This window comes from Lacerta agilis, chromosome 17 (genome assembly GCF_009819535.1).
Source record: "Lacerta agilis isolate rLacAgi1 chromosome 17, rLacAgi1.pri, whole genome shotgun sequence".
In the NCBI taxonomy this organism is placed as follows: Eukaryota; Metazoa; Chordata; class Lepidosauria; order Squamata; family Lacertidae; genus Lacerta; species Lacerta agilis.
The window spans coordinates 40,029,210-40,053,815 of NC_046328.1; the positions used below are offsets into that span (position 1 = coordinate 40,029,210).

The 24,606-nt window shown below is 49.9% G+C and overlaps 1 protein-coding gene across 3 annotated transcripts in view; it reads right to left on the minus strand.

The window, feature by feature from the left end:
* NTRK1 (neurotrophic receptor tyrosine kinase 1) overlaps positions 1-21,851 on the minus strand; it is a 32,033-nt gene extending 10,182 nt beyond the window's left edge. Inside the window, exons 1-11 of one of the 3 annotated variants that reach the window (XM_033174965.1) lie at positions 21,495-21,851; positions 11,537-11,611; positions 10,578-10,649; positions 7,220-7,288; positions 6,065-6,225; positions 5,731-5,882; positions 5,248-5,374; positions 3,998-4,333; positions 3,687-3,704; positions 3,288-3,355; positions 2,064-2,166 (exon numbers count right to left, since the gene is read on the minus strand). In XM_033174965.1, coding sequence (XP_033030856.1) covers positions 2,064-2,166; positions 3,288-3,355; positions 3,687-3,704; positions 3,998-4,333; positions 5,248-5,374; positions 5,731-5,882; positions 6,065-6,225; positions 7,220-7,288; positions 10,578-10,649; positions 11,537-11,611; positions 21,495-21,691 — 1,378 coding nt within the window. In that variant the 5' untranslated portion in view covers positions 21,692-21,851. Of the gene's footprint in view, positions 1-2,063; positions 2,167-3,287; positions 3,356-3,686; positions 3,705-3,997; positions 4,334-5,247; positions 5,375-5,730; positions 5,883-6,064; positions 6,226-7,219; positions 7,289-10,577; positions 10,650-11,536; positions 11,612-21,464 lie in introns of all 3 variants that reach the window. The other 2 variants (XM_033174967.1, XM_033174966.1) reach the window with 2 other exon arrangements.
* Positions 21,852-24,606: the final 2,755 nt, after the last annotated feature.

The following is a 24,606-nucleotide window of genomic DNA, read 5'->3' on the forward strand; positions in this document are numbered from 1 at the left end:
CTATAGGGCTGGTGGCTGGGGAGTTGGCAGGGATGGGGGGGGGGCTCCAAAGGCAGAGAAAAGGCTGGAGAGTCAACCTAAGAGTCAACCAAATGGCATGCACAAAGAGGCAGCCTCCTCTTCCAGGGTAGGGGACCAGATCCACCCCACAGAAAGAAGCAATAGGAAGCCACTGGGCTCCATCCTGCTCTGCATTCTCGACAATGACCCACAGGAAGCCAGCAGGGATTGAACCCGGGACCTACCATGGAGTTCCAGCCTTTCTTTCTAGAAAGACACTGCAGGCCTCTCTGTCATCTCTCCCCACTTGTAAGCTTCCCCCCAAGACAGTGTTAGAAACTGGGATAGGAATGCTAGGATCCATGTGACTCCTGGGACCTAGGTTGTGGGCACCAAAACAAAATGTCTAGGTCCTTTTTTATTTTTTTGCTGCCACACTACCAGACCAGGCAGCCCTGCAGCAAAAAATAAAGATGCTGAGGGTGAATCAAGGGGTCTGCAGAGTAGCATGGCAGCAAAATATGTACCCTGCCAAACACCTGGCAGTGCGGCAGCAAAAACTTTGCTTTGATCTGCTCTGCTCTGCTGCCAGGTGAATCAGGGGGTCTCCTGTGTCTTTTGCTGCTGCTGTGCCCGGCAGACCCGCTGACTGCAACCAGGCAGCTGGAGATGCCGGGCATCTCCACCCAGTCACAAAAGGCCAGTTGCCAGATGCAAAATGCGCCTGGCACCTGCCTAATTTCAAACACTGCCCACGCCCGCCCCAGCAACCAGCAGACTTTCCTTCTGTGAGGCTGGAGGTCAGAGCAGGCAGCCATCATCATGGAGGCCTTATTGCTGAGCATCTTCCCCCACAGGCTGGAATTCTGCCGATGAACCTTCCACCCACCCAACACCGTTTGATTTTTGGCACATTTCCCGTAGATCTGTATCTCTTTCAGCTCATTTCACCAGCACAAACCCCGGTGATCTGAATGCAGCCCTCTCCATCTGGGGGCACTGCGGTGGGGGTGGGGGCGCAATGAAGAGGCTGGTCTTGCAGCCCACCCTCAGTTCAGTAAGCGCAGGCCCACCCACCCACCCTCCGCCATCCATGGCCAGCAGGTAGCCAGTCTAACTGGGCGGGGGCTCTGGGCTCTGCCCCTGCTGCTGCTGTGACATCTGGCTGCACAACAACAAGTGTCTGCTTCTCCCCCCCCTCCCCACCCCTCCCTTCTGCCATTCCTGCCCCCCTGGGGGTGATCCAGGCAGATCAAACCCATTTACAGCCTGAATCAATTCCAGCAGTGAATTAGCAGCTGATGCCTGCCTGAAGGCGGAGGGAGAGGAAGGCTAATGAAATGGGGGAGGAGATGGAGGGAACCAGCTCAGCCTCCACCACCTTCCATTCCCCAAGAGGGATGCAGCTCCCTCCAGCACAATAATTTAGGTGGCCAAGGAAGGGTGGAGGTTGCCACTGCAGACTGTGTGGTTGGGAAAGGTCCACAATGAAATCTTAGAGAGGCCAAAGTTGGGGGTGGGGAGAAGCACAGCTTCTCATGGAAAGTGGTGGGGGAACATCCCTCCTGCTTCCCCCTGTCCTTCCAAATACCAGGTGTTGGTATAACAAAGGTCAGGGCTCTGATTAGTAGCTATTTAGCCACAATAGCTCAATGGAACCTCCAGCTTCAGAGACAGTCTATCTCTTGAGCTCCAGTTGCAGGACAATAAGCAGAGGGAGAGAGGGGGCTTCTGTCCCTTCAAGCGTTTCTCATGGGCTTCCCCAAAGCACCAGAGGAAAGCAGGTGCTAGCCCTGGCTCTGTGCAGGGCTTACAATATGGCACCCTAGAGCTTCCTCTGGGTCCCTTCCCCACTGTGAGCCCTCCTGACACCCAGCCACAGGTGCCACAGGCAGGCAGGTCACGCAGAGGAGGGAGAACCGCCCCTGTCCAATGGAAGCCTTTTGTTTGGGTGCTGAGCAAGACCCCTGGTCCTGTTAGCATCTGGCAAAGGGGGTGGAGAGGAGGGAGGCACCCACACCTCAGAGGCCAAGCAGGAGGAGGGCTGGGGGAGGGGGGCTTACGGTTAATTCCGAACTTGGAGTGCTGCCCACACTTGTTGAGGATGATCAGCATGATGGAGAGGAAGAGGCAGGCGCAGACTGCCAGGACCACGGCCACCGAGATCTGGAGGAGGGACAAGGGAACCATCAGTACCCCACAAGAGCCAAAGGGGTCCATCCAACCACAGTGGCCAACCAGGTGCAGGAAACCGGGCGCACGAGCAGCCCTCTCCCTGCCAGTGGGTCAGATGTGAAGAGCTGTGAAAAAGCCCTTCAATGGCCGTCTGGCCAAAGGAGCAGGCAGAGCTGACAGCACACCAGAGCTGGGCAATTTCTGCCCTGTGTCCAGGAACTCCTGCCTGTGGCCTGCTTTGTTTTGTCACTTTGCACATGCTCAAAGGCATGCCTTCCTTTAACATCAGCTCAAGTGCAGGGGCGTAGCAAGGGGGGGCGAGGGGGCGGGCCGCCCTGGGTTCCATAATGGAGGGGGTGACAAATTAGCAAGGAAATTTTCTTTGAATTTTTTTTGGGAAAATGCCTGCTCCGAAGGTCTTATATAGCTATATAATCCCTAGTATAGTAAGATATGAAATTTCATGCATATCGGTTAATATCTTGACCCTCCTCCACCAAAATAGCTGTTCACTTGGCTGTTTTCCTATGTCATGAAGGCTGAAATTTCAGTTCAGAGAACACTTACTGTTCCCAACCCTAACCCTGTGGAAAGCCATCTAATTAGACTTTGAGAGGTTTTTAGGAGGTAATTTAATTATTGTTTGATTTTATACCAATGTTATGTATCTGGTGTTAGCCACCCTGAGCCCGACTTTGGCCGGGGAGGGTGGGATATAAATAAAAGGGTTTTTATTATTATTACGTGCTATTATTCCTTTGTAAGAAAATATGAAATAACATAAAACCATTTGGGGGGGTTCAATGGGGGGGGGTTGACAAGAAATTTTCCGCACCGGGTACCACCTGACCTTCCCATGCCTTGGGGGGGGGGGAGGGGTGACAAAATTTTTTGCCCCCGGGTACCAATTTACTTAGCTACGCCCCTGCTCAAGTGTTCTGGACTGCGCAGGTCCCCACCCGGCCCACTTGGCTCATATGAAGCCCTGAGTGAGATCCATGTGCCTGACCGCCAAAGCTGGACGGGCCGCTCTGTAGCCATGGCTCCACCATCACTTATGGCAGCCCATGCCTGTGCCCACTCTCCCCATACAGCTGGTCCCCAGGCCTCACCCCAATGCTGTGCTCCTCAGGGGTCTCCACTGGCCCTCCATGCTCAGTGCTGTTCATGTCACCTTTTCCTGGGTGCAAAAGAAGAAGCAGGAGAGGGAGGTTATGCCATTTGCTCAGGCTTGACATGGAGGCCTCCAGGATGCAACCCAGACGGCCCCACATCTGCCAGGGGCCTCCTTGGGGTCTGCCTCTCGGGGCACAGATGCCCCCGGCTAAGATGGACGAGACAAGGCACAAAGACAGTTTTGCCGCTCCTGAACTCCAAAGCTGCAGCTCAGTGGCTCATTTCTCATGCTGAGGTAGGTGTCCTCCCCCCACCCACATCTAGGGTGGTCAGTTGCACCCTTCTCCCCCCAGCCCTGTTGCAAAGGGACCTGCATGTTCTTCCCAAATACTTACCCACTGGTGATAGGGAGACTAAGGCAGCAGTAAAAAGGAAGAAGAGGAGGGAGACCTCAGTTAGCCTCTGGAGGCCACAGTTGCAGACACCCCACCCAATGGTGACCCACAAGCACAGTTGAGGAGTGAGGGAGCTGGTGTGGCTGTTCCTGCCCCATTTCCCCCATCCAAACCAAAAGAGTGATCTTTTGTCCAAAGCTAGTGCAGCAGCCAGGAGCCGACTTCAGCTGCATGACAGGCCCTTCCTTCCACCACCTCCTCCTCCTCCTCCTCCTCTGGTTTTAAGGCAAGCTTTGGAGAGAGCCCCGTACCAGGAATGGGGTCCTCTGGACGAATGTCCACCCCAGGGGGGTCCATGAAGTGCTGGTAGGTGGTGCAGGAGTCGTTGCCCAGCTCGTTGTGCACCAGCAGTGTGTAGTTGCCATTGGAGATGTGTGTGGGCTTGTCGAAGGTCAGGCACCCATGGACCTTTGTGGTGTTCTTCTCCTCGGGGAAGAAGATAGTGTACATGAAGTTGTTCTCATGCAGGGCTTCGCCGTCCAGCTGCCACCAGATGTGGGGCGTGGGGTTGCCATTCACAATGAAGGGGATGCAGTCCTTGTGGAACTGCCGCAGGACGGAACCCACTTCAACAATCACGGCAGGAACTGGGGAGACAGCAGGGGGGGGGAGAGCCAGAGCCTCTGAGGTGGGGAGCAGCCATTGTGCCCATCTCCTCTCCTGGGACCCGGGGGAGGGGCTTCCAGGCAGGGGGCTTAATATTGCAAATGAGTCAACCAGGCCTTGTGAGTGGGGATTGGAAGCCACAGCAACAGGGTTGAATGGGGATGGAGGGGGAGAGAATGTGGTCTGATGTTTTGATGCTGGCAATATCTTTGTGTCTGTATGAGCAGGATCCCTCCCACCTGGAAGCCTCTTAAACCCAGATCTAACTCCTGGATGAAGTGTTAAGCCAGAATTATGGGATCAGCCCAGTGACGTTTTATGTTTTGTCTTTCTGTTTCGTTCTTGATTTTTTTTTAAAGGATTGTACCACTGTGTGTGTGTGTGTGTGTGTGTGTGTGTGTGTCCGTGTGTCCCAGGCTATTTCATTTATTTATTTTGATCTCTCATTTGCATGAAGCTCCCTGCAAGGACAATCTAGCCCTTCAGGGAGCAAAAGTTCCCTAAAGCAGCCAGCCCCATAACATTCTTATGTCTGCTTTCTCCAATTGCAAACAGCTTTTCATGTAGGGGAACATTTTAAAAAGTCACTCCCTCCAACACTTAGCCTGAAACAAGAGAGGCACCTCATTCTGCTGCATGTTTCAAGGTGGCCACATGTACCCTGCCCTAGGAGCCAAGCCTCTGTCAGACCCCAGCAGCCAGAAATAGCCCTTTGAGTCTCAAAGGGGCCCTCAGACCAGCAGGCCCTTCTCCAGGCTGGCTGGATGCACCCTAGAAATGGCCCTAGAGCCACCAGCCCCCTCCCAGGTGCTGGACACCCACTCAGCCTGGGAGGGAGGCCCCTCCCAGAGGGAAAAGACCAAGTAGGCTGCAGGAGACAGATGAACTCTCTTACACGTCACATTCAGCTGGGCTACATCCTCCCCAAGTCCAGCTTCATTCTCTGCCTGGCAGGTGATATTCTGGAGGTTGAAGTCAGAGGAGACGTTCCAGATCTGCAGCTGGAGTACAGACTCAGACTTCTGCATGGACAGAGGAGATGCTCACATTGAACATGTGGCTGAACCAATGAAGCTGAATAGAGAAAGGCTGGCCACACACTACAGCTCCCCCCCCCCCACAGTACCCGCCCTCCAAGCCCTGCTATAAAGCTTGGAGTGACTGAGGGATAATCATTTTCCTAGCGGAGGTCAGTCAGTCATGGACTGGACTTTGCCTGTTTAGCCCCCGTCCCCCCAGTTATTTCGATCTCTTTCTTGTGGTGCTTCAAAGGCCCAACCAGCACTGGAATAAGAGGCACCCCCAATTCCTGTTCTCCTCCCTGGCACATGGTGGCCTCTGGGGACAAGGCCACTTGCCCCTCCAGGTTGGTGCTTGCCTGGGTGATGCGGGGAGGAAGGTCCATCCAGACGTTTGGCAGCAACCAGCGCACATCTGGCCGTGGCTCTCCAGTGAAGTTGCAGGTCAGGGTGACGTTCTCTCCCTCTCCCAAGGGCTCCTGGTTGTACTCAATCCAGACCCTCGGGAATTCTGCCCCAAGAGAAGGGACAGCAGAGGTGGCTGAAGGCAGGTTCTGGCCAGCAACATCCTGCCCCAGGGAGGAAGCTGCCTGGTGGCTCAGATGGGCCCCCAGATGTGGCACAAAACAAGGGCCATGGGAGATGGCAAAGAGGGCCCAGCCAAAGGCCCCACACAGCTCCTTACTCACTCACCACAGCCTGCAATGGTCATGTTAGCCAGTGGGATCACCTTCTCGCCCTCTGCCACACAGTGAAGGGACTGGTTGCCCAAGGACTCGGCCTGCCTGCTCTCTTGCCACACCTGCAGCCACCGGAGGCGGCAGGTGCACTGGAGAGGGTTTCCGATCAGCACCCTGTGGGGGGGGGAGAGAAAGAGGGGAGATCACGGGCAGGTCAGACTCAGGCAGTGGCCCCAAACTCTGAATGACAAGCTCTACCAAAACCTGCAGAAAACTTCGAAGAGGAGGTGTGGCCATCCCAAGAACATCAGTTTCCTCATTAAACAACAAAAGGCCCCACCAGTTTCTAGCCCTTTGGGGAGATTTAAAAACACGGCATGAGTGCCCCCTGGCCTTGTTGCAAGAGCTGTTTTATCCTAGCCAGAAATAGGAGGACAAAAAGTCAGCTTCCTCTCCCCTCTCCTCTTAACATGAAGTGGATCTTCAGAACTGTGTCATGGGACAGGACAGAACTTGAGGTCATTATTTGAAATTAATGAAGCCAGTAGAGAGCAAGGGCACCACCAGGAGGGAGCTGGCCCCTCCCCCAAATGGCGGATAACTTGGCCAGGAGAGATTCACAGCTCCAGCCCATGCAGAGACATGTGTGGGGTGGGAGCAGTTGCAGGAGGGAGGACGCTTCCTTCCATAGGTGTAGGAATCATAGAATTGTAAATTTGGAAGGAACTGCAATCCCCTGCAAAAAAGGAGTTTGTCAGGCATTTTACACCAGCTGAAATTCTCCCTTCCACCAAAAGAGCAGGAGTCCACCCCAACATTGCATCTTTTCATCTGGCCACCCAGCTACCACTGACCACAGTGAATCCCAGGGGAGGATGCCTCAATTTCTCTCCAGCAACATGATTCAAGTGGCCACAAGGGTGTTGAAGCCCTTGAAACCTTGAGGTCAGGATGCGTGCAAAGCACCAGAGCACAGTCTCTCGCTCCCCTCCTGATGCTTCCTATGAACAAATCAGCAGAGCTGCCCTCTCTTCCCCCTTGAAAAAGACCCCAAAGCCTCAGTAGCACCAGCAGGAGGGCGCTGCATGTGGGAACAGGGGTTTGGCCCTGAAGCACCACAGCTCTCCCAAATGCCCCGTCCAGAAGGGGCCAATGGGAGGAGACTTACAGTTCCTGGAGACGGAGGTGGTGGAAGAGCCTCCAGGACAGGAAGCGCAGCTGGTTGTAGGCCAGGTTCCTGCACAGGGACATAGAGAAAGAGAAGCCTCGTTTGCCTTGGGATGGGCCTCTGCCTGTCTCCGCTAGTGTATGACAGGCAGAAGTTAAACAGGTGCAGGGTCTCCTGGCTGAAACTGCCCCAAGTACCGCCACCAGAAGAATTGTTAACTGCAGGCCAGCTCTCTCTCTGCTGCAGTGGGAAACAGGCCCAGGCTGAACCTTGGATGCCTGGGAGCAGCGTGACAGGATGGTCTCTGGCACTCAAAGGCTGCCAGGCAAGGCAGCCCCTCCCCCTCAATGTCCCCTCCCTTTAGAGCCTTGGAAGCTTCCTGCTGGATCAGGCCAAGGGAGCCCATCTAATCCAGCCTCCTGTCCTCAGTGGCCAGCCAGAAGCCTCCAAGCAGGACCCGATTGCAACACAAACACTCCCCTCTGCGGTTTCCAGCAACTGGGATTCAGAAGCATTTGCTGCTGGCATGGCCATTGTGGCTAGTAGCCCTAGGGAGCCTTTTCTCCTCTATGAAGTTGTCCATTCCCCTGTTAAAGCCCTCCAGGCTGATGGCCATCATTTCAGACAGGATCTTAACAAGGAAAGCCCAAAGAGCAGGAAGCCAGTGGCAGCCCCCCTCCCACCCCAGCTGATCTCCCAGGGCCAACAATGCCTGTTCCTCTGAGCCCCATAGAGGATCTGGGCAGGAAGTTGGGGGGTGGGGTGGGCTGCCAGCCGCTGGCCATGAGCTGCATGGGAGCAAATCAATATCCCTGTGTTGTACAGGGACATTAACACTAACTATGATAAACAGTGTTCTCCCAGCCCAGGGCTGCAGTGAACATGCCGGGGAGGGCAGGGAGAGGAAAGCTGGAGGTGGGGGCAGTCAGGGAGGAGGAGGCTGGGGTCTCCATCCACTCCATGTCCATCGTCTGTGGGAGAGGGAGGGGCTGTTCTTGGATGAGGGGTGGGATGGCTGCACTTTGTCCCACTGTATCCCTTATATGTGGAGCAGCCCGTCACCACAAAGACAGAGCTGACACCTGCTTTGGCAAACTGGGTATAGCCAGGGTCCACCCTGCCTGTTGACTGGCCATGGCTCAGCCTGCCTGTCAAGCATTTGCCCAAACCAGACTGGGAGGCCACATGGGGCAACTGGACTGCTGGCCTTCAGGGCATCTCCATGGCAAAGGGCCCTCAGGGGCCAGAGACCCGCTCTTGGTGACTTTCCCCTGATCAACCTGCCCTCCATCTCTACTGGGGCAAAGAAGGGCCTCGGAAGGTGCTGGAGAGGGGAGAGGGGTTTGCATTTGAGGGAGGGGCTTCCTGCAAGCCTCACAGGAGGGAGAGGAGATGCGACTGGAGACCCTGAGCGGGAGCAGAAGACAGTCAGGTTCTTGAGAGGGAAGTCCTGGCGATGGGCTGCCTTCCTTTCTTCACCTCCACCATAGCAAAGTTCATCTGCCCAGCAGTTTCCTGCTGCCTCCATCCATGTCACCACAATCCCAAAAAAGAACAACTTGCTAAATAAGTCTCCAGTACTGAGCCTGAAGAACAGCAGCTCCCCTGGCCCCAACCCAACTGACTTTCTGAGCAAGGAAATTAGGAGTGGAAGGGGTGTCACAAGGTAGGCGGCTGAAATTCCCAGAAACAACCCCAAGAGTTAGGTGGTAGCTGCTCCTTTGCAGCCTGAGGTGGAAATGGGGGCCCAGGGCAGAGGAGCCCAAGCAGTCCTGTCCTCCCTGCGAAGAGGCACAGTCTACCCTGTGCTGGGCGATGCAAAGGTGTGAACCTGGGAAGCGTTTGTGGCTGAGGAGCCAGGTACATGGGCGTACCCAGGGGGCGGGGGGGGGCAGCTGCCCCCCCAGAAGCAAAAAAATAAAAATAAAAATAAAATGGTTATCGGCAGCCTAAAAGGGGAAAAAGCTCTCCTCCTTAAAAGCTCAACTACTGGTCTTTTTCCCCTTCCAAAATCTCAATAACAATTGAGCTCTTGCGCCGACACTATGTGTGTATGTGTGTTGTGCCTATCGTTGCAAGGGAGCTTTGGAAACTGAGTTCCCTTGCATGGTGAGTAGTTCCTTTGCGAGGGCTGAGGATCCTGGGAAACTGAGTTTTTCAGCCATTTGGGGCTTTCTGTTTGGGGGGGGGAAGTTTTTCTGTTTTTTGAAGCTGTTTTTGTTTGCTGTTTACATAATGTGGTCAGTAATCAAATAATTCAGTTACAGGTAGGTAGCCGTGTTGGTCTGCCATAGTCAAAACAAAATAAAATAAAAAATTCATTCCAGTAGCACCTTAGAGACCAACTAAGTTTGTTTTGGGTATGAGCTTTCGTGTGCAACACGAAAGCTCATACCAAGAACAAACTTAGTTGGTCTCTAAGGTGCTACTGGAATGAATTTTTTTATTTTATTTTGTTTCAAATAATTCAGGATTTAGTGTGCTCTTGCTAAAGTTTCTACTGCTTAGAAAATTAATTAAAAAGAATAAATATATTTTTTTAATAATCATTGTGCATTTTATGTTATCAAAGAGGGTAATTGAGCCATTGGTGCTTCAGCTTGTCCCAGGTTCCTTTTGTGGGGCAGGTTCCAGCCTCCATTGGGGGTGGCATTGTTTTGCAGCAAGGTTTGATTTCTAGGTGGTTTGCCTGTGCAGTTGTAGGGGAATACAGATTTTGTTTTAAGTTCAGTTCTGAGGTTTGCTACTGCATTTGCTTTTAGCTTTTTGGTTTACTTTGGAGGTAGTGTGGTGTGGGTACAGTTGTTTGGGCACCATATGTGAAATCGAAGGCCTAGCACGCATCAACTGGCTCCTCAGATCTGTGTAAACTAGTTAGCTGAGTAGGTTTTCCTTGTCTGGGTGTTTTGCACCTCAAAGGTTGTCACACTTTACAAAGCAGGCAGTCTTCTGTCTTGCTGAGTTAGTTTTTAAATCAATTATATCAGAAGGTCTAGTCCCTAAAAAAAAAAGCTCAACAACTAAAAACGAACCGAACCCCTAAAAACGGGGCATTCCTCATCCCCAAAAAAGGTCAACAACTTTGAGCTGAACCCCAAAAAACGGGGGTAGATCACTGCCAGATTTTAATTCTGAAAGTAGATCACAGTCTCTTGGGAGTTGGCCACCCCTGATATAAGAAATTTTAAAAAAAATTCAAGCAAATAATTGTAATAACTACCGTAATAAAGCACTACTATAATTATATATAATTTTCCTAAAATTTTGGTTTCATTCGCCTTTCTGTGCTGAAATGTCACAACCTGAACGACCATGGCTTGCCCCCCCCCCCAGTTTTGATCCTGGGCCGGGTACTTACACATGCGTCAGGTTCAGGCTGCCTCTGAAGGAGTCTGGTGCAATGAACTGCAGCTGCGTCCTAGAAATGGTTCTGCAACAAATGAGCAAAGTCAGCCGGAGCGCAGCTGGCCAGGAAGCCACCACCCCATGAAACCCAAAGTCTCCCTTGGAGTGGCCTGTTTTTGCTGCAGCAACACTTCTATATACCTCCATGCCTGTCTGGGCCCAGGAAGGCCACGCCACCTTAGGAGAGGCAATGGCCAAATGTCCCTGGCCTCAGCAGGATGGAGCAGAGGATGGAGGCAGGCCAGTCGCAGGCAGATGGAGTGGAGAGGGCTCCTGACAGTGGGGCTCCTGAAGCCATAGTAGGGTCCTTGCCATGCATATCAGGAGGGCTGGCAAGAGGGCAGATGGTGCTATGTGGGGTGGGGTGGGAGTGGGAGTGGTGAGGCTCTTCCATGGGGCTCTCCGCCCTCACCTTAGAAAATGACACTAGAGGAATTTTCATCCTCAGCAATGGGATAGGTAGGAATATGGGGCAGGGTGAGGCTGTTCACTCTCTCCTCTCTGCAACCCGGTACTGACATCATTCCCAAGAAACAGGGGGATGCCTCCAGTGAAGCGCCTCTGTGCTTCAGAGAGACCTCATGGATCCTCAGGCTTAGGCACCTGCCCTGAATCTGGGGCACCTGCACCAGGACTCCTCCTGTTTGCTCAGCATAGTGAAAGCATTTCCTTGCCCTTCCTCCAAAGCTGCCTGAAATGGAGGTGGGGTGGAGGCAGAGCAGGAAGGGAAGCAAAAGCAAAGCTACATACTCTCTGCTGTGGCAGAAACGCCTCACTCTGCCCAAAGGAGAACCCTCCCCAACCACACACAACACAACACAACACAACACAACACAACACAACACACTTCCAGCCGCCTCCGTGGCCTCCTCACAGACCCACCAACCAGAGCACCAAGCAGCTGAGACTCACAGGTTCTTCAGCTCTCGAGGATTCTTCATGTCGTCCTGAGTCAAGTTTGTCAGACCGATCTGGTTCTCAATGACTCTGTGAAGGAGAGGAGCCTATCAAGCCATATTCACGCTGTGTCATGGTTAAGTGCTTGCCTAATAAAAAGTCTGGATAAACATTCCTTCTGCGGCACCCCTGTGGGGCTCAGAAGCCCAGTTATGTCACCCCTTGCCTGCAGAGCTGACAGCCTCTAATCCTTTTTCCAACACCCTCTCTTGTGGAGTGTTTCCCCAGCCTCCTCTCCCCTCCCCTCTCCTTGGGAGTCCTCTGAGCAGCCACAGCTGCCATCCCTGGTCTCTGAGCTCCCCTCCCAGCCCCAAAGAGAGATGCACCCTCCCGCTGCCCACAGGGGCCTAGGAAGCACCCCCTGGCCAGCCCCAGAGGCACCATTCACTTGCAGAGCTTGTAGCCAGGACTTCTGCAACAAACAGCTGTGCAAGCCTTTGGGAGGCAGAGAGGCAACAGGGCATCAGAGGAGAGAGGGAAGGAAAGAGGGACAGAGACCAGTGTTGCCTGCGGCACCCCTGACCATCATTCAAGACACCCCAGCGTGCCATGGAACACTGGTTGAAAACCACTGCGTTAGATAGATAATACATTCCCTGTTATGGTTCCTGGGAAGAACAGATTAGGGGGAGCCCCTTAATCTAGGGTTACAGGCTCCCCCCTTGCACCAGAGCTGCTGAAACGGCTTAGCCAGAGAAGGCCTGTGTACACATTCAGGCTTGTTCCTGCTGTGAACAGGCAAAGGATGCATGAAGTGGAGAGAAGAAGAGGCTTCAATTTCAAGACTGGCTGGGGGAGGGCAGACATGGACCCCTTGGCTCTGCTGTGGCAGACAGGCTGGGAATGGCAGCAGAGCAGAGGATGCCCCTTGAGGGATTTCACTTGCACCCAAGGCAACCTCCACCACAGTCTCTCCAGAAAACCTCCCACTAGTATTGAGTCAAAAGAAGCCCAGTGGGGCTTTGGCAATGCCCTGGCCTGCTGCAACAGATGCTGCAGTTGCCCAATGGAAGCCCACAGGATGCGGCCTGACAGTTTCCCTCACACTTTGCTGAATCACACCCAGAATCTTACAAGAGAAGCAGATAGAGTTCTGCTACGTTTGCTTATTCAGATAAGTCTGTTCCGCAGAGCTGCCATCTCACGCTGTTAGTGCGATGATGATCATTATTTTCATTTGTGGGTGGGAAGAGCAGTCCACACTTTCTCCCTTTTGCACCTTTTCTGATCAGGCTGTGAGGTGTGAAGGCCACTCCCTGCAAGGCCCTTTCCACCTGGTCAAGGGGACGGGCCCAGACTCACCCAGCTCTACTCAAGAGGCCCCTGGGAGACCTGAGGGACATCGCTATGCCTGACAACAAATCCTAATTATTGGATTCTTTTGCCCTATCTTTTTGTGACTGCCAAACAGCCGTGTCATGCTTATAATATTTTATTCTCTTGTTAATTATTCTCTTTTAAATGTGCATTTTATATTTGAAATTTTTAAGATTTTGTTTTTGTTTTTAACTTGGTTTGTGTTAAATATGTATTCTGTAGTTGACCTCCTTTGTAATGTTTTATTTTGAAATATTTGAGATGGTATTTTAGTCTCCTGTTAATTGTGTTGCTTTGACTGTGTACTTTATATTTTACTTTCTTCACAAATGTTTGAATCTGCAGTTTTCTTGATGTTTAATATGCTGTAAACCGCTTTGAGATTTTTCTTAAAAATATAAAGCGGTATAGAAATGATGATATAATAATAATAATAATAATAATAATAATAATAATAATAATAATAATAATAATAAACAGTAATAGTAACAACAACAACAACAACAACAACAACAACAACAACAACAACAACAACAACAGCTGATTCACTGGTGACCCACCCAAAAGTGGTCCCAGTGGCTGCTAGGATGCAGTTTAGGCCATGACACACAACACACTCTTTGCGCCTCCCTTGATAGAAAGTGGTTTCTAGTCTAACTTATTCAAGCATATTAGAGAACTTGAAGTTGCTTAAGGAATAGGGGGCAGCAGAAAAAAATCCCAGAGCACCCTTCACAGCACCTTCAAGTGGGCAGGGATTTGTAAGAGAAAAGGCAAACTATTTCTAAGCCTGTTTAAATCATGTTCTGCTTCTGGTGCCGCATGTGGCTAATGGTCACTGGCATGACTAGTCATCTCCCGCCTGTGAATGGGAGTAGTATCGCCCACACTTGCCCAGCCTGCGGCTGGTGTCAGTCCCCCATAGATCTTCCAGGAATGTTTCTCCCAGCCACAGCCAGTGGGGGATAATTGATGGACCCTTGGAGAGAAGATTGTAATGGCCCATCAGCTGCCCTCCATTTATAGCACAGAAGATGGAGAAGAGCTATTAGCAAAGTCTCCGACAAGGAGGCCTCAGGGGCCGCAGCATCAGGGCAGGGGGACCTCCACACCCCTGAACAGCCAAGTCAGATGCAGATCACACACTCACACACTTCCTTCCTCACTCCTGCAAAGAAGTCTTTGTGTTGCTGCACCTAGAAAGGAGTTGGGCTGGGTGGCCACAGCCCTACAAAGAGGCTGAATTTTCTAGCGTTCTTCAGGTGTGCATGTAGGTGAGCTCCCCATATGTCCATTGGGGTGGTGTGCAAAATTTGCCAGTTTGATGAACAGAATGTGGGGTGTAAAACACGGGAGCAGTCAAATACAACATCCCTAGAGTGGACATGAAAGGGGATCTCTGAGTCAGCCAGTCGGAACTTCATGTTTCTCCTAGGCTGAAACAGACTTCCTCTGTGTAACTAGAGATGGGTGTGGCTTCACCTGTGCAGGTAAAACAAAACCACAGGCTAGCCACCATTTCTCTCCCTTTTCGACACGCTTTCAACAGAGCAACATGTGCTTAGGCAAGATGCTCTCTTGGCCTCAAGCCAAGAGAGGAGAAGGAGCTATCGCCCTTAAGGAATAGTCTCCTAATGTATATTATATTTTCTAAGCTAAGAGTCTGCCTTCTGGGATCCGATTGTGAACAGATGATACTTGTAAGTAAACTCTTTTAAAAAAAATCATATTTATTGAAAGTTTTATACACAAAAATTAAACACTCACATACAAATTGACAAATTAACAAACACACACTACAAATCACACAAAATAAACACAAATATCTACCTCTTATCAAATACTCCTTCCTCACATTGTAGTGGGACTGTAAGTAAACTCTTTATACTTTTATAGAAGACTGTGTCGTGTCTTATTTTAGGAGGGACTTGAAACGGGAAAATACCAGGACAGTATTATTATAGAGGTTCTAGTGAACCTAAGCAAGCTATCTGCTGTGTGTGTTTAAAAAGGGGAATGAAAACTCTGCTAAGTTCTGGGACTTGTTAACACAAGTTGGAATAGGATATAATGAACAATATATCCTCTCCTGCGTCCCTAAACATTCCCACACAGAATACAAGTCAAACTGGACAGCTGGCATGGTTTCAACCTCCAGTTCTAAAATCGGCGTTATAATGATTAACTTTTCTCAGGTGGCTTTCCCTAGAAAGCACAAATATTAATGCACACAGATTTCCAAACTGCTGAAATCATACATTAAACAGTTTTCAGCTCTTTCATTATAAAAAATAAAATCTAACCTAAGGGAAAACATGACAAAAGCTATTGAGGTGCCGTCTTTTAAAATCCTTGAGGGTATTCCAATAAGAGCAGTTTCCAAGTAAAGCTTTCAATTTGTTTGAATATAACACACACCAAAGCTGCAATTCTCTGCACATTTAACTCAGAGTGCTTTCCATTGAAATAATTTTACTTTTCTGAGTAGACCTGCAGAGGATTGTACCACAAATGCATTTTATCATTCCATTCAAATATTTCAGTTTCATTCTTTTTGGCTGTTGGGGGGGGACCCCTTTCCAGATATTTATAGAGCATGCAAAATTAATATGGCAAAAGTTTTGTTTACTAAAAGTGTCAATAACGCTAAAATCAGATCTCCATGCTCTTAAGGCAGCAGATCTTCCACGCCCCAGACAACCCAGAACCTTTGCTATGTCACTCTCTGCACCATCAACTGGTCTTATTATGGAGGACAGTATATAAATCTAAAATAATAAAATAAAATAAAATCTGGCATGCCCTGCCTTTTATTTCTTGCCCTTTTATTTTCAAGTCAGCTGTTCACATGGCAGGCCGGGTAAGGGGCGTTAGTGACTCTGCCATGTGCCAGTCCCTAACTGCAGTTGTCGTGTCAGCCTTGGGTCTACATGAAACTGCTAAGTGGGGTCACCGTCATCCAGAGCTTTGGAGTATGCTGCCAGCATTACGTTGATGATACACAGCTCTGCTTCTCCTTTACAACTGCAGGTTCATTGTCTTGCCCCAATGAGACTAAATGAGAGCCAACAAACTGAAGCTCAATCTTGAGGCAAACTGAGGCACTGTTAGTGGGTAGTTCCCTGGACCCGATGGAGGGGATGTTGCCTCTTTTTGATGGGGTTACACTCCCTTTGAAGGAACAGGTAAACAGCTTGGGGGTCCTCCTGGATCCTTTGCTGTCACTTGGTGGTGTGGAGTGCCTTCCATCAGCTTCGGGTGGTGGCCCAGCTGTGCCTAACCTCTGTTGTCTTATGCTCTGGTAACCTCTAGGTTAGATTACTGCAGTGTGTTATACATAAGGCTGCCTCTTAAGATGGTTCAGAAACTTCAACTAGTGCAGAATTCGGCAACTAGGTTGCTCACCTGGTCAAGATCCCTTCTCTTCATATGAATCTACTCACAGTGGTGTAGCAAGGGTGGGGCGCTGGGGCGGGCCGCCCCAGTGCCACCCTGGAAGGGGGTGAGATTTGGCACCTCCCCCGCGACGCCCAAGGTGAGCCCCGCCGCCCGGTAAAAAACGCACACCAATGGCTTGCTCACAAACCTGCTCGGTGCGCGCTTTCCTTTTTCCAGCTGGAGCAGAGGCAAGGAGTGGGCCAGGGAGGGGCTGACACCCCTCCCTGGCCTGCCCCTTGCCTCCGCCCGCCCCGCATGCGCAGCGTCTCTCCTTAGTGTGCATGCGTTTTGCTTCGCGGTGCTGCGCATGCGCATGCGCACTACGAAGTGGCACCGCAGCAAACCCCACAATCAAGCTGCGGAGCGAGGCTGCTCCGTGGCTTGCTCGTGGGGTTTGCTGCACCGCCGCTTCATAGCGCGCATGTGCAGCACTGTTCCGTAGCGCGCATGCGCCATGCATCGTGATGCGTGCGCGCTACGGAGCGACACCCCACCCCCGGGGGGTGCCCCCGGGTTTGCCGCTCTGGGTGGCCAAGCGGCTCCATTCGCCTCTGTCTACTCAGACCCTGAGCTCATCCTCTGCGGCCCTTCTTCATGTGCTACCTCTGCAAGAGGTGGGTGGCAATGTCAGAATAGGCTTTTTCTGCAATGGCTCCCCATTTTGTGGAAAGTTATTCCCAAGGAGGCTTGCCTGGCGCCTTCATTACATATCTTTAGGTGCCAGGTGAAAATGTTTCTCTTTAACCATATAAATACTATTATTATTATTATTATTATTATTATTATTATTATTATTATTATTATTATTATTATCATCATCATCATCATCATCATCCTCATCGTCATCATCAGGCCTGGGACTGATTAACATTCTGTGGCCTTTCAAATGTTTTTGTGGGAGGGAGGTGGGTTATTGGTTTGTTTTTGTTTATGTTTTAATATGTATTTTGTGTTCTCATTTACTATTTTTATGTTTTGGACTGCCCTATGATCTTTGGGTGAAGGGCAGTATACACATTTTTAATAATAATAATAATAATAATAATAATAATAATAATACATGAAAATGGCAGGGTTGGGGCCCTATTCTTCTCCCCCTCTACTCCACACCACACCTTCCCTTTGACAAAGACAGCACAAATACTTAGGGGGTGGGGGTTCAGAGTTTCTAAGATAGTTCAAAAATATTGGTGTGTTGGGTAGCCTGAAAGCTCTGCAGTCAGCTTGGGCAAAAACTGAGAATTCACTTTTGGGAAATGTATTTGTGACATTGTTATGCTGCCTGATAAATTGACATTCTCAGGGGAGGAAACTTATAAGTAAAAACAATTAAAATACAAAGGAAAACAACATTTTAAAGCGAGAGGTAGAGAATCTACAGCAACACATCCAACAACTTAGCACATCCATCAAATTAAAAACGGGATCACATCTCCTGAGTTATTTGAAAGACCTGGGTGAACAGAAAGGCCTTTGTCTGGTACCAAAAGGACTACAGAAATAGCTACAATTAAAAGGTGGAACGAAGTTTGTAATTGTGATTTCTTATTTCTGTACTATTCCACCCCCGCAAAGGTTTTGGGCCTGCCTCACAAAGGTCCTTCTAGCAGCCAATTCATCTGCCTCCTCTTTGTCCCAGGCACCTGCAGTTCAGAGGCAGACTGTCTCTGGACTCAGAGGATGCATTGAGGAGCCATCTCTGATATCCCTCTGGAATTTATGGGATGCATTTGAAATGTGTACTAAGTCTTTGGCTCTTGCCACATCTTGTATGAGGGACTTCCATAGGTTCTTATGGGCGTGTGGAGATTTATTCTACCTTGTACAATTGTCAAACCAATTTATTTTGGTGAAGCCACCTGTTAATTGGTCTTTTCTCTAAACAGCAACAGCCTCACCCCAGCCTTCCTCTGTGGGGAAAGTGCTGCATCCCAGAGATTGTTTTGGTTCTGCCTTTCCAGCTTGTTTTGTGTTCTCTCCTTCTGGAACCAGGACTAGGCAAGGGATAACCAGAGTCACTGCACCATAGATAGATAGCATGGTGTTTGTTCTGCCTGTTGGACTGTCAGCGCCATCCTTAACTATTCCCATTGCCGACACTGCCTCTTTCACAACCCCATTAAACTGAGTAGCCCCCCCCCCGCACTCTTTTCTTGGACTGAGACACCGTTAGGCTACCATCTTCACCATGCCAGCATTAAAACAGTTCACAGAGGCAGAGGGTTGGATGCCAAGCTGGGATGAAGGTGAGAGGAATGGGGACTCTCCAGCATCCTTCCCTGGGTGGTATTTTCCAGGAAACAGCCTCCCTTTCCCATCCCGGCAGCAAAGGGCGAGGTGGGGGCAACACTCCTCAGGGGAGTCAGAGTTGCCCGCAAACACACAGTGAGCAGCCAGGCTAGTTCCTGGACCTGAGCTGGCATCAGCCAGGGATTCTCTAAGAAAAGGATGAACCCAGATGGGCTCCCAGGAGGAGGACAGGGACCAGGGGGAGCAAAAGAGCAGCGCATTTCATTGAGCAATATTACTTATCACACTGTGAAGTAATATTGGCTAGAGAAGCTAATGTGCTTGGGCGGTGGTGGATCCTGGATGTTGTCTGCAGATGTTGCACAGCTAAAGCCACTAGGCATGCCTCCCCCCTCCCCAGCAGCCGTTGCCATGTCCTGTTGCTTCCTACCCTTTGCCTTCCTACACTGCCCTTTGCTCAGGAACACCAGAGTATTTGGGGACTGCGTAAACAAACAAACCCCTGTGTTGCAAAATACCGTATGACTCGGCAATATCGAAAGCAACACAATGGCCAGAAACAATCACAGTATAGAAAACTTTATGGACTAATGCAGAACATCAAAACTACCAAACTGAAGTCTCTGAAAGTCCTTGAATAAGTCACAGTGCGGGGATCAAGCTTGTAAAGCGTTGTATAATTGGCAAATGTCCAGTTCTGATGTCCAACTCTGAACTCTGCTGAACAGTATTTCTGGATAGCAACTACTGTTTCGTTCCTGTGTTCATCAGCCAATTTGCCGATTATACAAAGCTTTACAAGCTTGATCTCTGCTGGGTAAAGTCTGGCACAGTGACTTATTCAAGGACTTTCAGAGACTTCAGTTTGATAGTTTTGATGTTTTGCATTATTCCATAAAGTTTTCTATACTGTAATTGTTTCTGGCCATCATGTTGCTTTCGATATTTGGAGACTGCGGCTTCTCCTGCCGCCTCTGTCTGTCCCTCGGCTGTTGGCCAGGCGGCCTCCCCCAGCGAAGAAGCCAGGCTGGCTCTGCCTGCCTCTGTCCAGCTCGCCCCTCACTGGGCTTAACCGCAGGTCCTGCTTGGGGCCGGTTTATGACGGACGGAAGCGCAGCCAGCGTTAAGTATCCGCAGCAGCCCACATCCAAGTCCCACTGTAAGGAAGTGGCTTGGAAAGGCTCACTGATATCCTCCGACTGCAGGTCCACCTCTGAGCTGCTCTGGAAGCGCTCCCGGCTGAAGGAGATGCAGCCACAGTCCGAGGGCCACACAGTGAGCAGGTCGAAGCTGCTCCTCGCTTGGCCAGATTCATAGAATCACAGAGTTGGAAGGGACCTCGAGGGTCATCTAGTTCAGGGGTCCCCAAACTAAGGCCCGGGGGGCCAGATGCGGCCCAATCGCCTTCTAAATCTGGCCCGCGGATGGTCTGGGAATCAGCATGTTTTTACATGAGTAGAATGTGTCCTTTTATTTAAAATGCATCTCTGGGTTATTTGTGGGGCATAGGAATTGTTCATATTTTTTTTCAAAATATAGTCCGGCCCCCCACAAGGTCTGAGGGACAGTGGAGCAGCCTCCTGCTGAAAAAGTTTGCTGACCCCTGATCTAGTCCAACCTCCTGCAATGCAGGAATCTCAGCTAAAGCATCCATGACAGATGACCTTTTGACCTCTGTTTAAAAGCTTCTAACATCTTTCGAGGGAGTCCGTTCCACTGTCGAACAACTCTTCCCATCAGAAAGTTCGTCCTGATGTTTAGTCGGAATCTCCTTTTCTGTAACTTGAATCCATTTGTTCGGGTCCTAGCCTCCGGAGCAGGAAAAAACAAGGCAGGAGAAGAGTCACCTCGGCAGAGAGGGCAGCACCAGGTAGGCAGGCAGGCAGGCAGGCCTCTCTCTGCCCCTAGTACTCTCCTCACTGTCCCATCTACCCCAATCCAGCTTTCTCAGTTTCTGTCTGTGTATTGCGAGTCTCTCCTGAGTTTTGCTACCATGTTGGAATGAGCATCCCGTGCCCCTAAGCGTGGGCATTGCACACAGGGGTTTCTTCGCGAGGGGGAAAACTGGAGCTGCGATGCCCCCCCCCCTTATCCCATACTATGACGTGCCTGTTGTATAGGCGAAGAAAGGTGCGTGTGTGCTTGGAGGGAGGGAGACGCCTGCGAAGATGGAAGGAGAGGAGAGAGAGCACCTGTTTGCGCAAAGGGACAGATCACTTTAAGCCCCCCGCATTCATTTTTTTCCAACAGGAGTTGTGATTTTGGTCCAAGAATATAAAGCTTAAACCTATTCTTTGATGTTAAGATATTGCTATTCAGAAGATGTAATAGAAAATTACTGTTTCATGCCGGTTCTATTTCTACTCAAGGAAGTGCTCAGTGGAGGCGCCTACCCAGGGTGAGCGCCTCCCTAAATAGTGCTGTTCTCAGGTGGCATTTTAGTTCTGGGTTCTCCGCCCCTTAAAGATTTCACATGGGGGGGGTCATCATTGGGCAGAGGCTTATTCAAACTAATCTTTGTGCTGTAAGAGCATGCTGTGGGTCAAGACATGTGCGTACGCTTGCCCCCAACCCTACTGTATAGACGTTTATTTTTTGGGGGGGTGTACATATCTGATTTTTTAAAAAAACAAGACACCCTTTATATGCTAGATTTGCATTCTCTCACTTTTAGGAATACTCCTTAAACCTCTACCAGCTCCCTGTGAGCCTAGAGATGTTTCCCCCCAGCTTGCTTTGCAAGAAATGTGTCAGTCAGAGGTCCAAATTGTCTGGAAGCAAAGGCACCCAACTTCCGCTGCGCCCTTCTACCAGGAACTCATGGAGGAGTTAGGCAGGAGTTGCAGAACCCCACCCATCCCGTTCCCATCATACCTACCCACAGGCAGCCGCCCCCGGCAACACTCACATTTCTGTGAAGTTCTCCAAGCCCCGCAGCTGCGCCAAGTTCTGGATGGTGTTGGGCTCCTGGCAGAACAAGGTATTCATGTAACACCTACACTGCTCCAGGCAGGGCGAGGCGGCGCTCCGAGGCAGGAGCAACCCAGCCAGGCAGAGGAGCATCCCTGCACAGCACCAGAGCATCCTTTCTCCACGCAGAGGCATCCTCGACTGTCGGCTCAGAAAGCCCCGCGGCTCCCCATCCGCTGCTACCCAACCGAGCAGAGAAGCCTCGTTCCGCCCGGCTATGCTCTCTCGCTGAGCCTCTTCCTTCCTTGTCAGTCATGGACCATGTGCATGCACCCTCTCGCGGACACACAACTGCTCCTTTCCCAACCTCAGAGGGCGGAGTTTGCTCCAAGTCCTCCTCCAACAACACAGAGCCCCTCCCTCTCCAAGCGAGTGACCGCCTGTCTCAGTGGACACAGCAGCGAGAGCAATGGCCACGCGGATGTGCCTCTTCTCCCCCTGGACCACAGAGGAAGGGAGAGGAGCTCCTGTGGCCCCAGCAGCCTCCTTCCAGGGTGCCCTTCTCGCAGGTGGTCGCGACTGGCCCTGGTGCCCGGTGGGAGCTTGGAAGGAGAGAGAGAGAGAGAGAGAGAGAGAGAGAGAGAGAGAGAGAGAGAGAGAGAGAGAGAGAGAGCGCAAGACCACCACCGCCTGCGGGAAAGCTGCTGGAACTCAAGCCGCCTTTGAACCAGCGCAGACGTGACTCCTCGCATGCTCAGAGACTCTTTTTTGTTACCGGAAACTCAAGTTGTAAATAGTGGAATGGACACCAAGCTGACCCCGCTCGCCCCCAACCCCATGCATGAGTATCACTATCGGCCTCCCTGGCTTAACAATGCCTTCATGTAGTAGCACAGAAATCCACAAATAAGGGATGAAGGCACTACCTGCATTTGAAAATATTTTATATATCACAGACCCTAGAGGTAAAGGTCTAATTGCTTTAATCTATAAAGCGACTGTAAATTTCTCAACCTCAAAGCCCTCCATATTGAAGACTAGATGGGAAAGAGACTTGGGAGAAGGGATTGATGATGGTTTGTGGGGAGGAATGTAGCAAAAAGCCCCCTTTCGAGCTATTTCTGCCCGCATAAGAGAAAGCACCTTAAAGATAACCGACAGGTGGTACTTGCATCTCACATTGCTAAGCAAAATAGACAAAAATATTTCTCCACTATGTTGGAGAAATTGTGGGAATGAAGGAACATTTATACACATGTGGTGGAAATGCCCATTGATTAAAAACTTGTTAAAATATTTCAGGAATGGAACAAATTACATCTCAGTCGATCAATTTAGATCCCAAAATAGCATTGCTTTCTATATTTGCAGATGAAGCACAAAATCTTAGAGACAAAGACTTAATTGTGCATCTTATAACTGCAGCACGTCTTGCTGTTGCTAGACACTGGAGGACATTAAACACAAACCTATATGAAGTTTGGTATGCTTATGTCTGGGAATTAATTTAGATGGAAAAGTTAACAGAAAGGGTACATGAAAGAAAACGTGAGAAACTACATAACTTTTACATAATGTGGTCCTCCTTTATTACATATGCATCAAAGAAAGAACATGCATTTAAACCACCTAAGACACATGGGAGCTTGTGGAATGATATTTTTTAAAGCAGCAATTGTAGAAATGTTTTATTTATTTATTTATATTACTAATGTAATTACCTGGACATAGTTGGGGCTGTTTGGGGGTGGGGTTAGGGGAAAACTGTATTTGAATTCTTGTATTTGATTATATGTTGTTCTTATATTCAACTAATAAAAAATTCAAAAAAGAAAAAAAGAAAAAAGGAGGTTTGGGGCGGGGGTGGTGGTAGAAGAGACATACTGGTCGGGGAAAACAGGTGCCTTCAGGTGGGGGAAGCTTTAGGGATGCAGAAAAACCTGGAGGCTCAGCTGCAGAGTGGTGAGGAGTTAGGTGAGGAATGTTCTCTCTCATGTTGGGTGTGTTTGTGGCTCTGGAGGGTGCAGATTCCCCCCTCTCCTTAAAAGTTATGGGCCTTAGGACATCTGTTCCTTGCCAGTTTCAGCTCCTTCTATGCCCCCTCCCTTGTCCTCAGGGCTGCCAAGAGATTAGCAGATCGATTGATTAACTGCCCAGCATTTAACTGATTAATCAATAAATAAACCAACACAATTTAAATGCATTTACATGCTGCAACTCCTCAACTTTATAATGATGCTGTGAGAAAGAAGCGGTTTAGTAACCACTTCTCTTCTTAAAAAAAAATCTAACAAAAAACTTTCACTTCTTGCTGTTAGAAATCGTGGTCTCTCCTCGCCTCCCACTATTTGAATAGAAGCCCGGTACTTTCCTGCTGTTATTCGAACTGAGTCCCTGGCGGGGATAGAGGCTATGGAGGAAAATAGATGGCTAAGAAGAAGAGGCAACGGAGCCTACTGGCTACTGCAGACCACCGGTGCCAACTTGAATAGATATGGGGGGGGCAGGCATGGTCGTAGCCAGGATTTATGTTGGGGGGGGGGAGAACTGAATCATCATCTGCTACGCCTGTCAGTTAGTTAAGCATTTTTATTTTCTTGATTTAGGGGGCAGCTGCCCCTTACCCTCCCTTGGCTACTCATGGGGACAGGTAAGTCCCTCCCCACATAATCACAAGACATGGCGCGCACACACCATTTGAACAATGAATGACCATCAACTTTTTTGGGCAGGCGGCCCCCTCAAATATTTTACTGGGGCGTGAAGGGCCCTCGGCCCCAGGAATTGGTTCGTACTCTGCAGACCGTCCCTCCCACCACCATGATGAAAGTGTACCTGAGCAAGTGCAGAGTAAATTTCCATTCCATAAATGAAATGAGTCTCCATTCTGTGGAGATTTCTTAATTTTATTTATTCAATTACATGTATACCCCACTTGATTGTAAAAAACCTCAAAGCAGTTTGCAAAAATAATAAAGCAGTAAGATTATTAGTAAAAACCATTTTTTAAAAAAACTAAAAGCCAGCGAGGAACAAAAAACTCCCCAGAAATCTGAATAGCAGCAGGTGCCGAAACGAGTACTGTACAGTGAAAGCGCCAGCTGAAAACA